Source organism: Rhopalosiphum padi, chromosome 1, assembly GCF_020882245.1.
Source record: "Rhopalosiphum padi isolate XX-2018 chromosome 1, ASM2088224v1, whole genome shotgun sequence".
NCBI lineage: Eukaryota > Metazoa > Arthropoda > Insecta > Hemiptera > Aphididae > Rhopalosiphum > Rhopalosiphum padi.
The window spans coordinates 43,032,677-43,048,618 of record NC_083597.1 but is presented as its reverse complement, the minus strand read 5'-3'; the positions used below and the strand labels follow the sequence as shown (position 1 = coordinate 43,048,618).

General features: G+C 26.3%; 1 protein-coding gene across 3 annotated transcripts; it reads left to right on the top strand.

Moving 5' to 3' along the window:
- Positions 1–401: 401 nt before the first annotated feature.
- Positions 402–4,545, top strand: LOC132916953 (ribosome biogenesis protein BOP1 homolog). 3 transcript variants are annotated; one of them, XM_060977426.1, is made up of 13 exons: positions 402–533; positions 628–752; positions 829–980; positions 1,039–1,156; positions 1,213–1,548; positions 1,618–1,785; positions 1,865–2,039; positions 2,118–2,327; positions 2,391–2,494; positions 2,659–2,832; positions 2,917–3,016; positions 4,071–4,266; positions 4,331–4,545. In XM_060977426.1, exons 2-13 carry the CDS (start codon positions 645–647, stop codon positions 4,482–4,484), a joined length of 1,995 nt encoding a protein of 664 aa, XP_060833409.1. In that variant the 5' UTR covers positions 402–533; positions 628–644; the 3' UTR covers positions 4,485–4,545. The 3 variants fall into 3 exon arrangements, with proteins under 3 accessions (XP_060833409.1, XP_060833408.1, XP_060833410.1); XM_060977427.1 differs by having other exon boundaries at positions 519–537; XM_060977425.1 differs by having other exon boundaries at positions 459–752.
- The last annotated feature ends 11,397 nt before the right edge of the window (positions 4,546–15,942 follow it).

Genomic DNA, 15,942 nt, shown 5'->3' with positions numbered 1-15,942 from the left:
GTCCTTAGACCTAACACCTAATCAAATATTATTAGGTGACTTTACTTATTAACTATTAAATTTGGAACTTTTATTCTCGGACTTAGTTCACTTTAGGCCAAGTGTCCAAATAGATTTCTTAGTTTTATTATTTGATAATTTCGATGATTTATTGACTATTTGTAACAACAAACAAGTAATTTTTATTAGAAAATAGATGTATAAACTATAAAGTATAAAAGAATGAATAACTGTTAAAAGTAATTTTTAAAATACAATTCAAATACATCAATGTTTTAATTATCATTTTTTATCTGTAATTATTGATAAGATGAAATGTCTATACAAGCACTTTGTTATTCAACGTTGGCATTACTTTAAACCACGGATATAGATACTATGATTATAATGTGGTTTTGATAGTTGTATAACAGGATGTTAGAAACGAGAAAATCCATGTGACTTCTTAACACAGACACGGGCCTAGTGGTCTACCGCACTCGGCGCACACGGCTAAACGTTCAAACGTCTTATTATAGTTATTTATTTATTAAGTAGGTATCTGTCTTTGATACAATGCGTTATATTTGTAGTTAAAACGTGTAGATAATCATTATAATAAGTTATTATTTAAAAATATTAATACAGAACTATAAAAAAGAACAATGGAGGACACCAAACCGGCCGAAGACATGAACGGCGGTCTACCGCCTGCTGAAAAAGCAAACGACTATGTTGAATACGAAGCAGAAATGGACACTTCTGATGAAGAGGTGAGTTTTCATTACATAGGTATTCAATGATTCAATATTGAATTGATTTTTGATGATCTGTATATTAAATTTTAAGGACATCAGAAACACCGTAGGAAACATACCAATGAATTGGTATGATGAATATCCACATGTCGGTTACGATTGGGACGGTAATAAAATCATTAAGCCTGAACGCGGAGATCAGTTGGATAATTTTATGGAAAAAATGGAGAACCCTGATTTCTGGTAAGAATCACTGGTAAGTGATTATTTCAAATGTACATTTATAATTTGGTTGTTATAGGCGTACTGTTAGAGATTTACAAACTGGACAAGATGTCGTCTTAAGCGATAAAGATGTAGAATTGATTCAACGAATAGAATCTAGTAAAATACCAGATTCAACCTATGAGCAATATGCGGTAGTGTATTTAATGTTTTTATGTTTATTTGAAAATTATCATTTGTGTATTTTTAGCCATGGATTGAATGGTTTACATCAGAAGTGATGAACATGCCCATTCGTAATGGAGCTGATCACAAACGGTCATTCATTGCTAGTCGACAGGAAGCTCAGCGAGTTGAACGTTATGCTAGATTAATAAGAGCTGGTCTTCTTAAAACTAGAGAACAAAAGCGAAGGGAACGTGAAAAGAAACGTGAACGTAGTTTTTATATGATGTGGAGCACAGATGATGCTGAAGATAAAAATATGAGGCGCATTACTGATCATATACCTGCACCAAAAAGAAATTTACCATCGCATGCAGAGTCTTATAATCCTCCTCCTGAATTCTTATTTAACGAACGAGAAGTAAGTTATCATTATTGTATTTTTATGTTATACAATTATAAAAACAGTGATAAATATTTTTCTACTTAGATGAGGATATGGAAAAAACAAGAAGAAACTCCTTGGAAACGCAAATTACATTATGTACCGCAAAAGTATTCTAGCCTTAGACAAGTCCCAGCATATCCCAAATTTATCAAAGAGAGATTCACAAGATGTATGGATTTGTATTTGTGTCCTAGAGCTAGGAAAATGAGAGTGAGTATACATTTGTATATTTTATTATTAAATGAAAAATTGATTCAATTATTAAATAATTTTATTAATTTATTTGTAGTTGACTATTGAGCCAGAAGATTTATTACCTAAATTACCAAGTCCTAAGGATCTACAACCTTTCCCTACAATTCAATCAATGGTATTTAATGGTCATACTGATATGGTCCGTTGTATATCTATTGATCCACTTGGTCAATATTTGTTGTCTGGATCTGATGATATGACTATTAAAAGTAATATATATTATATTTTTTAAATTTGATTTGAATTTAATATTTATTATTTGTAATTTATAATAAAATTATTTCCAGTATGGGAAATTAGTACGGGTCGTTGTTTGAGGACTATACCAGTTGGAGGTATAGTGCGTAGTATTGAATGGAACCCAAACAAAGCATTATCATTGGTTGCAGTTGTAGCTGATCGCAAATTATTAATCATAAATCCAGGTGTTGGTGATCATCTAATAGTTTCCAAAACAGATTCTATTCTATCCACACCACCTGTTCAAGCATCTATTGGTATGTTTTGATTTGAAATAATTATCGTTATTTAGTGGATAATAACTATACAATTTATTTTAGTCTCTGATAAGGTAAAAGCAGTTGTTCAATGGGACGATGCAACACCTGAAGAATGGGAAAACGGCATTCGTCTTGTGTTGAATCATTTTAAAGAAATAAAACAGGTAATTAAATAATTTTAAAATAAAATATTAATTAATATTAAATTTCTTATAATTCATAACTTAATTAATTAGGGTATAAGACTATAAAATACTTTTTATAACAGTTATAAATATTTTTAATATAGTCCACTAATGATAGTATTATGATAAATTGTATTTTTCAGGTGACATGGCATGGTCGGGGAGATTATGCAGCTACAGTAATGCCTGATGGTGCTAATCGATCAGTTCTCATTCACCAAATGTCTACTAGACGTTCACAATTACCATTTGCTAAATCTAAAGGATTGGTGCAATCTGTTCTTTTCCACCCAATTAGGCCATTCTTATTTGTTGCAGTAAATAATAACCTCATGTCATACTAATAATCAATTTTTTTTACTATAATTAAAAATTAATAATTGTGCTATTTTATTTTTCAGACTCAAAAAAATATAAGAATTTATGACTTGGTTAAACAAGAGTTATTCAAAAAATTAATGAGTTACGCAAAATGGATTTCATCAATGGCTATTCATCCAGGTATAAATATTTCAAACTTTAATTAGCTTAATAATTTGTGCTTGAATTATTAAGAATATGTCAAACATTATATTATAAATTTTAAAATTACCACTAAAAAAGTAATTAATAAAGCTGTACAAGACACAAAGCAATAGATAATAGTTACTTGTTTATTATTTGTTATCTCTGTATAAAAAATTAAATAACGGTATGGTGTATTATTAATTATTTTTATTAATATAAATCAATGCACTTGAAAAAAACAAAAGTAAACTAAAGTAGAGTTGATAGAAACTGGATTAAAATGTGTTAGAACTGTGTAACCAAAAAAAAAAAAAAAAATGAAACTGTTAAGTGCAACATTTGTAATTCTTTATTTTGAACTATACTATTAAAGCCTTTTTCATTGAATTCATTTGTATTATAGAGATTGTAACATTTTTTATTTATAACTGTATATAGTGGAGTTTCCACATAAGCTTTTGTTAATTGTTACCAAGTGCTATACAATATTAATTTTGATAAACAATAGTATCTAATATTTGTAAAAACATTTATTATGTGTAAATATTTAAAAAACAAAATAATATGGATATATAACTCATTTCATGACTAATGCTCTAATATATTTATTATTTATATATTATGAAAATATTTTCAGTAATTTTTTTTAACCCTTTAACTTCTACATTAAAATATGACTACCTAACTGTATTTCATTAAATTTACTTTATTGTAAAACACTTTTTTTTAAGAAAGAACTTTTATAAGCACATACAAAATAAAGGGCCCTCTTTAAGTTTTAGTTAGGGATCCATGACTTAATACTAATAATGAATAAGTAACAATTACTTTATGACACGATAGCTGAAGACAATGAGTTAATTGTTTTTATTATTTAATTGATTTTGTAATATTTTAAAATTGTAATTTGCCTTAAATTCATTAAATACCTAATTCATTGGTTTTTAAATTGAAATGTTAAAGTTAATATGACATTATTACTTTGTATACTAGTTGAATACATCATATTTTATTCTATTATCATTATCATAATCTTATTGATATTTAGGTGGCGACAATCTTATTGTTGGAACGTATGACAGAAAAATGTTATGGTTTGATCTTGATCTTTCTACCAAACCATATAAAACTCTTAGATTACATTCAACAGCTGTACGTTCTGTTGCTTTCCATAAACGTTATCCTTTGTTTGCATCTGGCTCTGATGATCGAGCTTTAATTGTTTCTCATGGAATGGTCTATAAGTAAGTGTTTGTGTTTTATTATTTAATTTTCTTTATTAATGTTTTTTTTTTGTTGTATTTTTAGTGATTTACTTCAAAATCCATTAGTTGTCCCATTAAAATTACTCAAGGAACATGAGGATTGCTCAGATTTTGGAATTTTTGGTGTGACATTCCATCCTACTGAACCATGGGTGTTTAGTTGTGGGGCAGACAAAACGATTAGGCTGTTTACGTGATTTTTAAAATGATTAAATTTATAATGAATAATTTTGAAATATACTTGATATACACATTGAATTTTAATGTTTTTAAACAAAATTTAATCTTTTGTAAGCATGACAGTTTGGTTAATCAACTTATATTTTATTTATAAATTTATATTTGATGATATAATGTCTTAATTTTGTAAAGAAGAAACTGGGCCTGTGAAGGATAATGGTGAAAGTTGACACATTTATGAATTACAGTGATATATTGATATTATAAAACAGGTTTGGTTTATATTGCATTTATAGGAATTATTTATTTGATAATATGTGATATTGTGATAATATATGAATATATATTTTGGTAAGTTATTTTCTATACTTGTTTTAGCCTTAAGAACATAGAGAAAATTTGTTGAGTTCATTAATTTGAAAACTGCATAATAATTAATAATATTAAAAACATATAATTTTATTTTTACAAATAGCATTGGAAATATGATGTATAATATATATTATTTATATTAGGTACATTGATTTTACAAATATCAAAATTATTGTGTAGCACAAAAAAAAATAATATCGATTTTTCATAAAAATGTCATTTTTTCTTAATTTTTTTTTATACAAATTTCCAATTTTGGCTTCCCAAAAGTACTAACTGGATATGATTTGGTATAGGAAACCATTTTCATAGTTTAAGATCTAAGCTTTATTTTCATTATAAAATGAGTACATACAGTATACACAGAAATAACAAAAAAATAACATACATAATTGTAAAATCAATGCATTCATCGTTCCTTTTAGAATCTAAAATGTTATTTATTCCTAATTTAACTATATATAATTTAACCGATATTGTTTTCATTGCGTATTAATTCATATCTGTATCGTGTTATGCCGATTACTTTGTTGCTACAAAACAAATTTCTAAGTAGATAATGTTAAATAATGTATAGTATATTAATCAAGTCTACATTTTTTTTGTAATAATTGAAATGTAGATTTGTTGATACTGTTATTTGTTATTTTATAAATTGCTTTTTAAACCTACATACCTAAAAATTAGTAAAAATGATGTATTCCACCTACAATTTATTGATATTTTTGATTTATCATCAATCACTAAGGAAATAATAAATATTTGAATATTAGATAAGTAGTAAAAATCTAAAAGAAAATAACTACCATTGGATAATAAGTAATAACATGAATTAAAATTTAATACCTATTATATACTCTGTCCAGCGGGAGAACGCGCAGCAAATTGACCGAAATCAGTTTTTCTGCGTATTCCTCAATGATACCCAGCCGTAAGCGAACCAGTTTTGATAGCATGTTGACGCAGGGGGTTGCACAGAATCGGCGCGTTCTCTCGCTAGACAGACTATAGTACCTATTATATATGTATCTATCAGAAATCTTATACGTTTAAATATTTAATGATTACTTAATGTCAAATATAAATATTCACTTAACGAGATTAGGGCTCCAAACAAATACACAATCCATATTTATTGCTATATCACAAATTCACAAAACTACAATATAAATCTCAAATTAAATCAAATAATGAATGTCGCTTATAAATAAATTAGCACATTAAACACTATATTATGATTATTACCTAATGATTTTTGTAAACTTTATTAGGTAGGTAAATAAATTTTAATTCCAAATGTGTTTCCTGCAACTAACTTTTACATGCCGTAGACCAGTAAACCATAATAGGTACTCTGATCATCGGTTCAAACTAAAAAAAGCCTTTACATAAAAAATGCGACCTACCTTTCTATTCCTAATAACACACCTCACCGACTAAGACGCCACTGGAATCGCGATTTAATAAAATAATAAATAAATAATTTAATTTGGTATTTTCTGCAATGGGTAATTACTTGTGCGTGATCTTTTAACTAGCTACCTATAGATATGTGTTACATGTTTTTTATTGTACATAAACAAGATTAGACGTTAAATTGAGGCCGCTATAAATAATTGTTCTCAAGAAGTTATGACCTCCAGACGTGACTTACAAGTTATAACATAACATAATACATAGGTATCTACCCGTCGAGAACAGCTTTATTATATTAGGTATTGACGTTATTATAAAACATACATAATATGCATATTTTTTTCTACTAAAAAGTATATTGTACAATAATTATATTATTATTCACCGCCAATTTTGTGTATAAAATCAAAGTACCTAATTGATTTTTTTTAGTTAAATTTTCGAACTTATCATAATTTGTAATGTAATATGTTCTTAACCTAGTCATCGTGGTTATATTTATACATTATACCTATTATTTACCCACAAGTCACGCGCATTATAATTACCCGTCGTTGCTGCACCTTGATATTTTTTTTTAAATTGAGGACGATTCAACTGTAGGTAATATTGTGAATTGTCCTGAAAGCAACCACTGCATATTACATTATTGAAACTAGTTTTTATCTCGAACGCTGTGCTCGATAAGGTCAACCAACTTGTTCGTGTAATACATCAAAGTGTATTGATTCGTTTATACGTAATTTAGAAAATATGTTAATTTAATGCAACAGCTATACTATATATATTTATTTGTTACTACCAATTACCATGTTTGGTTTTAAATGAGCTTGAATAACTTTGGGATTTCTAAAAACATTATTTGCCCAATGAACGTAGGTAGTAAGGTATTACTGACGTAGTAACCTAACTCGGTAGTTCAGCGGTCTATTAGTTTAGATATACGTAAGTCATAGAGTCGTTGAAGTAGTATTAAAATATATTAGAATATGTATAAATGTATAATGAATATACAATAATCTATGATGCATCGACATTTTGAGGTAGGTACCTATACCCATTATTTTTACATTTTACCATCTCCATCTGAAATCAAAATAACTCATATAAATATGATAACTTTGAAAAAGACTTGTGCAATGGTGCTAAAAACCATTTTTAAAAATATTTGCATCAAATTGAAAAAATTCCCAAATCATTTCATTATTTGCATTGCAACCTAACTTAATCCTGTACATTTTATAATACAACTGTATGTACCTATATAGTATATTAGTCCTGTGTCGTTGTGCATCGCTCGTCACACTAAATTTGCACATCTATACTAAACTATTAATATACTTTATTGTGTTGGTTTAAAATTATTGCATTGAACCAAATCAACCTTCTAAAAGACATTTTACTAAATAGTAAAATTACAGATGTCTATAGTAAAAACACTGACTATAAATACTTATTCTTAAGTATTAATAGTATTATATTATATTCTAGAATATATAATAAATGTAATATAATTTTATTCAACTATTTTAGAAGATGTTGATTTGGCGTATCGTTTTATATACTCAACTAATAACAATACTTGAGTGTTGAGTGCATTTTTTCAATTGCATAAATCATTAATTTTATACATATATTTTAAGCCTTTTAAACCATGAATCTATACGTAGTTCACATCATTATGGCCTGTATTGACAAATACGTTTTTTGCGACGTTTATGTGTTAAATGTGGTAAGGTTTATAACAAAAATACACCCTACCGAATTAATAAAATACTAATAATAATACAAATGTAATATGACATAAACTAATTTAAGCAATAAGTACTGTTGTCGATGTTATTCCATCTGTCTCATTTATTCAAAAACGTTTTTCGTGTACTAGATTGAATTCAAATTTAACACGTCCATTAAAGTGAACTAGGTACTCAATAAAAAATAACTACATTCTAAATAGTTTAAACCTACTACACTGTATAAGTAAGTTTCCTGTTTTTTTTTTTTTTGTTTAAATTGAGTTCCTGACTTCTTGTACATGTGGTAAAAAATAAATGTACAAGATTCTTTTTGTTTGCAAAAAGTTAAAAAGGTAGCTGTATAAGAGTATACGCTGGAAAATAATTTATTGTCTTAGTACCTATATTATTCATTAATTGTTTTCTATAAAATTAACATATCAATATATTATCTTACACAAAAACAGTTATGTACCTACGTAATATTTATAAAATACTTATTACCTATTATAGTTACTTGTTACTCTATTATTATTATTATTATTATATTTAAAAAATATTTTCTTGATAATATATTAATAGATACCTAATGTTAAAAATTAATAAGAGCACTTCAGATATATTAACAGGTATCATCTACTGAGAGTTATTAATTCCAAGGATACGATATTATAAATCGATTAAAAATATATAATCGGTGTGACTGCGAATTTTAAATTTGAACATCCGGATTTCCTGCAGGCTGCAGTTTTTAATGGATAAGTTTTTATTAAAATATTTATAATTTCCTGGTTTAAGGAATTCTAGTGTTAAAGTAATTTTAACGGTTTATATTTATAGTTGTTATTGTTTTATTAATAAAAAAAACATCGGAATATCGTGATCGCCCATCTAAAAATGTGAGTAAAAAAAAAGTACCTATATGTCCTTCATTAATCATATTGTGAAACATATATTTCACTTTGTATTCCATTAATCTAAATAAATATATCGTTTTGCCATTTAGGTATGAGTATACTAGTATACAATGCGCTTATAAAGATTAAATGTATTCACGTACATGGTAAATATAATCTATGAATGTAATTTTAATTAAAAATTGTTTTAAAATCGATTTCTTTTCTTTTTTTTTGTTATTGGTTATGTTCTTATGTTAAGGGCGTATAAATAGTAAACACAGAACAATGGTTTAAGTGGTTCCAAGGACAGAAAAAATGAGTGGATAGTACTGTTGACTATAATGGTATTAAAATATTATAAACAAATACATAATACATTTTATACTTACATATAGTGAAGGTTAAACTGTTTAAGATTAACGCACTAAACGGTGAAAGATGTCAAAACAATACCTATTTAATAATCTGAAAAATAATTAATTTAGGAATAATATACCATATATCTAATATTATTGTCTTAGCTATGACTTAAATAAATAGATATTAAATTATTTAAATATATTTAGCCACCTAAATAAAATAAAAACATCTAAGTTTTATTTGTGTACTTTCGATTGACGATTTAGAATTGAAGACTGTTCAGACATCAATTATGTACCTATACATAAAATTGTATTTCAAAAGGGGCGAGGCTGGATCTATTGAACAAATTATCCATATTAATAATGTTTTATTTCATTGTTCGTAATCATTATTAATGTAAAAAACAAAATTATAGTTTATTATAATAAACAGGAAGTATTTAACTTAAAAGTTAAAATATTTAATAAATAAATCATAACAACATAATATTATATATTTTTTGAGGTATTTTGTATTTGTTGATTATCTCAAACTTTTTTTTATATGAAATCGTTAAATATTTTTCAGTAATTTCTAGTTTGATTTAGAATAGTTCATTTTTATTTTTATATAAATGTACTCAACATAGAATTAATTTTAATTTTAAATTAAAATCTACAGATAATATAGATTCAGCATAATCAATCTTAATAATCTCTTGCAAACATCCTAGGTTGAATTACTACAAACAAATGAACACTTCAGTGTACTCTTCATTCAATTTTCTCAAACATAGTTTAATCATAACTGAAAAACGCTGAATGAGGGCACTGTATTGGCGAATCAGAGTTCTTCTCATAAACACAAGTACAATAGTCTGACAAATAAAGTAAAAATCCTTAGATAGTAAATCTATTAAATTGGTATCTTTTAAAAATCATTTATCCAATTCCTCATATATAAATATGATAATCTATGGAAGACATCTTAGGCAACTATAAGCAAGCTCTTCGTTAAAATCTACTATTAATCAATCAAACGGAATACCGGTACTATTGCCTTTACAGAATCCGGAATCAGAAAAAATGGAATTATTATTAATTAAAAATCAAATTGTTAATTTACAAAACCTTCTTGAAATCAATATGAATCAATGGTCTTAGATTTCGTGAAGTACTTAATAAAAATCTTACAATAATAAAATTCAAACCTTTCAAAATATTACCACATTTACATTTCTAATCACACATTTTATAAATATTAGGTTTTTAACCATAAGAATATCGCTCTAGTACACATTAATAAGCTAATTTTTTTTTATAAAACATTTTAAAATTAACTATCCCACAGGGGTACTCTCCTATTAAAAATGTATGATGCTTTTCCTTTCGAAGAAACACTCCAAGTCCAAAATGTATGGCGCAATTAATGACGTGATATAAGTTGACTTGTTGTAGATATGCGGTTCCTCATAACTTTTCACTATAAATTAATTCATAAAAATGTATGATTATGTTGTATATATAATTTTTCGGGTCTATGTTTCTTAATGCATAATAGGCAATTGTATTAATGGTATTTTTTCAAAACGTATGGCACATAATATGTTATATGACGTATAACGTTGGATGTTGGTAAATGACTGATTTGTATGGTAGAACGTTTGAATGTATAATGGTACTATTTAGTAATTTTATTTTTATTATTAATTATCTATAGAGCATTACGATTTTAGCGATCAGCATCTTGTTTTATTTTAATTTTTAATATATATATATATATTTTACGGATAGTGAATACATCCAGTGCACATCATATTTTACACTTATGTTTTATTTTTAAGAAAAAACTGATATTATTCAAAAACTAATTAATTTATTATAAATTAAATTAAATAATTTAACATATTTCATGTTTTAACTTACGTTCATAATTTATAACTATTGATGATTAATGGCTATTATACAATATTATACATTTATGCCACCCCATTAAATATGTAGGTAACTGCCAAAGTGCTTAAGTAGCACTGGCTATACTGGTTAGGTTAAGTTAGATTTTAGAACGTTAATGACAAATGACAATAATGATATCTATGATAACTAGGGGTCGGATTTTTATGATTTTATTTATTTTGGTCTAGTGTAGTATGCAGTTAAGTGGGAGTAAGATATATTTACGATTTATGAAACATAGAATTCATAGAAAAAAATTAATTTGTATAAAAATGCATATTTTAGGGGTTAGAGTATATTTTGAGAATAAAAAACCAATATTTTATTTTTGTAAATATTTTTTTGAAGAAAATAATTAATGGCTATATTACATATTAGTATATTACTTATATGCACCATTTATGTACTAATTAATTGTTATTGTAAACAATATAAAATAAATTATTCAAACTGTTATTGTAAACCAAATTTTAACTGAATAATTTTAATACATTTTTTTTACAGAATATTAATATTTTGCATTTTTAAGAACATCATATATTCAGTATTTAAAAAAATGTTAAGAGAATAATATATTTTCTATTTTAAACAACATAAAAAAATCATATTTAATGAATTTTATGAGAATAAAATCTTATCTCTAATATTAACATTTCAAAAGTTTTCAGAGAAATGTGAAAAATGTATTTGGAAAAATATACTTGTACCTAGGTTATGTTATTTATAACGAAAGAAGATTACTCGAATAGAGGGAAATACATTAGTATTGCAACTGACGTTTTTACAATTTATAGATATATTTCGTTGTACCGAATACATGCAAATTAGGTACGCATTCGGAATAATATTATCTAAAATACAATTATATATTTTAAAATGGAAATATTTGAGTTATAATATAGATATATAAATATTATTACTCATGAAACTGTATTATAATATTATATATTTTATAATATTAGTCATGAAAGTGAATACTAGTGTAAATATATTAAATAGTATAATATAGAAGTATGACATCTTCTCATAATTTTAATTGTCCATTAACTTCTTAATATTATTCATATTCATAGTTATTTATACATTTTAAATTCGGTAAGTAATAAATGTATGTAAAGTATATCAGTAAATACTTTATTATACCTAGTAGTTATCATACTATTATTCATACAACCATACAATATGTATAGGTATACCGTATACATCATATAGGTATATTATATATTATTATAATTTATAACTCATATTCCAATTAATTTTAATCAAATTCAATAACTATATACAAAGGATCATGTATAGTTTATCGTTATGTAACTCAATTAAACCGTTTCATAAATAAGTATATTTATAATATTTCTATTATTCGTGTATACATTTTTTAAATGTACTTATAAGTGAATGATTAACTGTAGTCTTAATATTGTTGGACAGACATTTTCTCATTATTTTTTTACTACAAATACAAATTAATAACCTAATCTAAAATAAAGATAAGCAAGTGTTTATTTTAGATTCTGAGTGGGGTGATGAATATATTTTTATTATTTATATCTGTACCTACCTACTGTACCTCTGTAGGATAGGTATATGTGACATGCATTTATGTTCTAATCATAAAGACTTGAGATAATTTTTATAAATAAAAAATACCTTTGAAAACATACGTTTATTACTATATTTGGTATAGAAAGGATTATCAAATATAGGTAAATAAAAATATAATTTTGTAATTTTTATCTTATTGAATACCGTACACCAATCGCCATGACCTGCAACTTTGAAAAGTTTGCGACGTTCACTCTCATGAAACGTTTAATTATATTAATATTATTATCATATAGACATATACTATTATTATTCACATTACAGAAATTAATTTTATTGCGTAGGTATCTATAATGCTACATAGATGGTTGTATAAATAAGGTTGTTTATTATTGAATCACGATAAGAACGATTCACAAACTAACGCGAAATCGATAAATAAAAATATGTATTGGGATAATTACGTGGCATTTGTTGTAAAGTTGTTGTTTTGTTTTAACAAATATATAAGGTAGGTCAAATTTTGATGGTAGGTCATATATTATATTGGACATAGTAATTAAAGGCTATACATTTTTCGGAACACAGTGATAATGATATCACATATATATATTATGTGTTTTAATAATCAGAAGAATTTACAAAAAAAAAAAAAAATAGGTCATTTATAGCAATTAATTGGCATTTAATAAGTTGCATGTAAAAACATAGATTAATATAGAATAGTTATAACCACACAAAACTAAAGAGATTTAGTTTGTTTAATGTTTAAATATTTATATTGAAAGTATAAAATAATATATCAACAGGATAACAGGTTAAGGTACTTACATTGGGATGAATATATGCTATATTGGAATTTTTACTAAGTGGCAATATTATATTATTTCAATATGATATGATAAATTTTAATTATATATCTACTATAATGGCTATACTTTCCGATTTTAGATTCTGGTGGAGCTTTTTTTGTGCCTGAAGACACTTTTACTAGTAGAGAAATCCTCCGTTCATCATCTTCGATTGAGGCATCTAGTAGTAAATTGGATTTGGTTTGTATTTTAGTGGACCAAAATTAGAAATTTCTCAGTACTTTTTAAAATAATAATCGGGGGAATACAAAATACGAACATTTGGTAATCATAGTTTCCAAAATGTTAAACCGTCTCCGCTCAGAATCATTTTTCAACCTATACGATGATTTATTAGCCAATATTATGATATATTTAAAACAGTTAAAATTAGAAATGTTTGATAGTAGAAGAAAAATATTAGATTTATGCTTTATTTTTAAATTAAGGGATATTAATTGCCGGTAATTGCTTTCTTTATTGAACTTAAATGTCCCAAATTGTAGAACTAAACAGTTGAATACTTTTTATATGCCACTTAAGAGTTTGAATTATGGTTAAAATGCCTGTATAAATAGATTAATGTAAACTTAACATTATTTAAATGTTGATCTATATTCTTGAATCTTGAGGTATTCTAGAAAAGGTGATTTTTATTATTACTCAAATAATCTTTTGGTAGGGTAATCATTATATTCTATGTCATTGTCATGCGTTTAAGTTATTTATTAATTAATCAACACCAGACGGTAATAATAACAAAGTTTGGTAATATATATAAGCTATACAACATAATTATAATAAGAGTGCATAGTATGTGCATAAGCCTTTTGGTATACAGGTAGACGACAATAGCCAAAATTATATTAAAAGATTAAAAAATAGAATAAAACAACATTTTTTTAAATAATTATATAGATGTTATTATAACATATAGGTACAACGATAAGTTAAATGTGAAATATGGCAAATAAAACTGAGGCAATAATAACAAGTGTTTGGTAATATAATACATGAAAATGAAAATGATGAAATTAGATGGTGTTAACTGTTAAGAAGGCGAAGCATTTTTTGTATAGATTGGTTGTATAGTTATAGTTAGCACGGTAGAAAGGGACGTGTAGAATAAGGAGAGGTGTCTGTTGTATAGACAGGAACACGAAAAGAGACGTATGAAAGAAGATTAGAGGCATCGTCGCATCGATAGAACCATTTAGTATAGAGGAGACAAAATGAATGTTTGCATCAAGACGGTGAAAGGAAAGAGTAGGAACATTTAAGGACGATGAGTTAATAAAGGAGTAGTCATGATAAGAGGGCGAGAAATATTAAGAATAAAAGCAATAGGTACAAGAAAGAAGCTGGTTTTGAACCGTTCAATACGAAAATGGCCCTTAGCTAAATATGGTCGCTAGACTACAACTACTATACACCGTAGGTACTATAAAATAGAGCGAACTAAAGAAAAACAGAGGGAACGAAGTTAAGTTTACATTGTTATATATTTTTAATCATTTACTTTTAGTACCTAAATCATGTTAATAATAAATGTTTACAACATTACATATTATATGATTATACTCAAATCTATCTGTTTACCGATTGTATAAGATTAACCGTCACTGTAATAACAATATATCATTGTAAATCCTATACATGTACGTTGTTTATACTTTTAACTGGATATAATGCCCGCTTAAACATACAAATATCATTGAATTCAATTTTTACACGTCCATTAGCAGTGACATATTATACTCAATGACAAAGTATACTGCTGGACAGCATAACGGTTACGGTCGGGTTGCCTATCTGACGGCTTATTTTGTTTTGAATTTATAGGAAACTGCGTATACACGGGTACCTACATAATTTTCCGGCGTAACAAGGTCTTGTTTGATGTCGTTGATGTGGCGTATAACCCACGCATTACAATAATAAATATTTTTTTTTAACCACACGTGTGTCATATACTCACACCATGTCAAATCATATACATCCTGTACGATACGCGGAACTATTCGAGTCAGATTATAGAGTTTTTAGACGACACATAGTATTGTAGGTACCTATATAGTGCACGCACTTGTTGTTTATTGACTGTAGATTGAAAGATTAATGATTAATGTCTAATGTATTACATCGATCATAATTTATTGATAATTGAATATATTTATTTTGGTGATAGGTTTATCTAAGTAGGTACTGTGCTGTACGCGTGTTGTACGTGTTGAATGAATCGATATTATGGATTTACCTATTTCGGTTCATTGAATTCGGCAATGATAACACTATTATGACGATCAAAAATAGTTGGTTACCAGTTAGTACAGAAATAATTAATAATAATGTAATTATT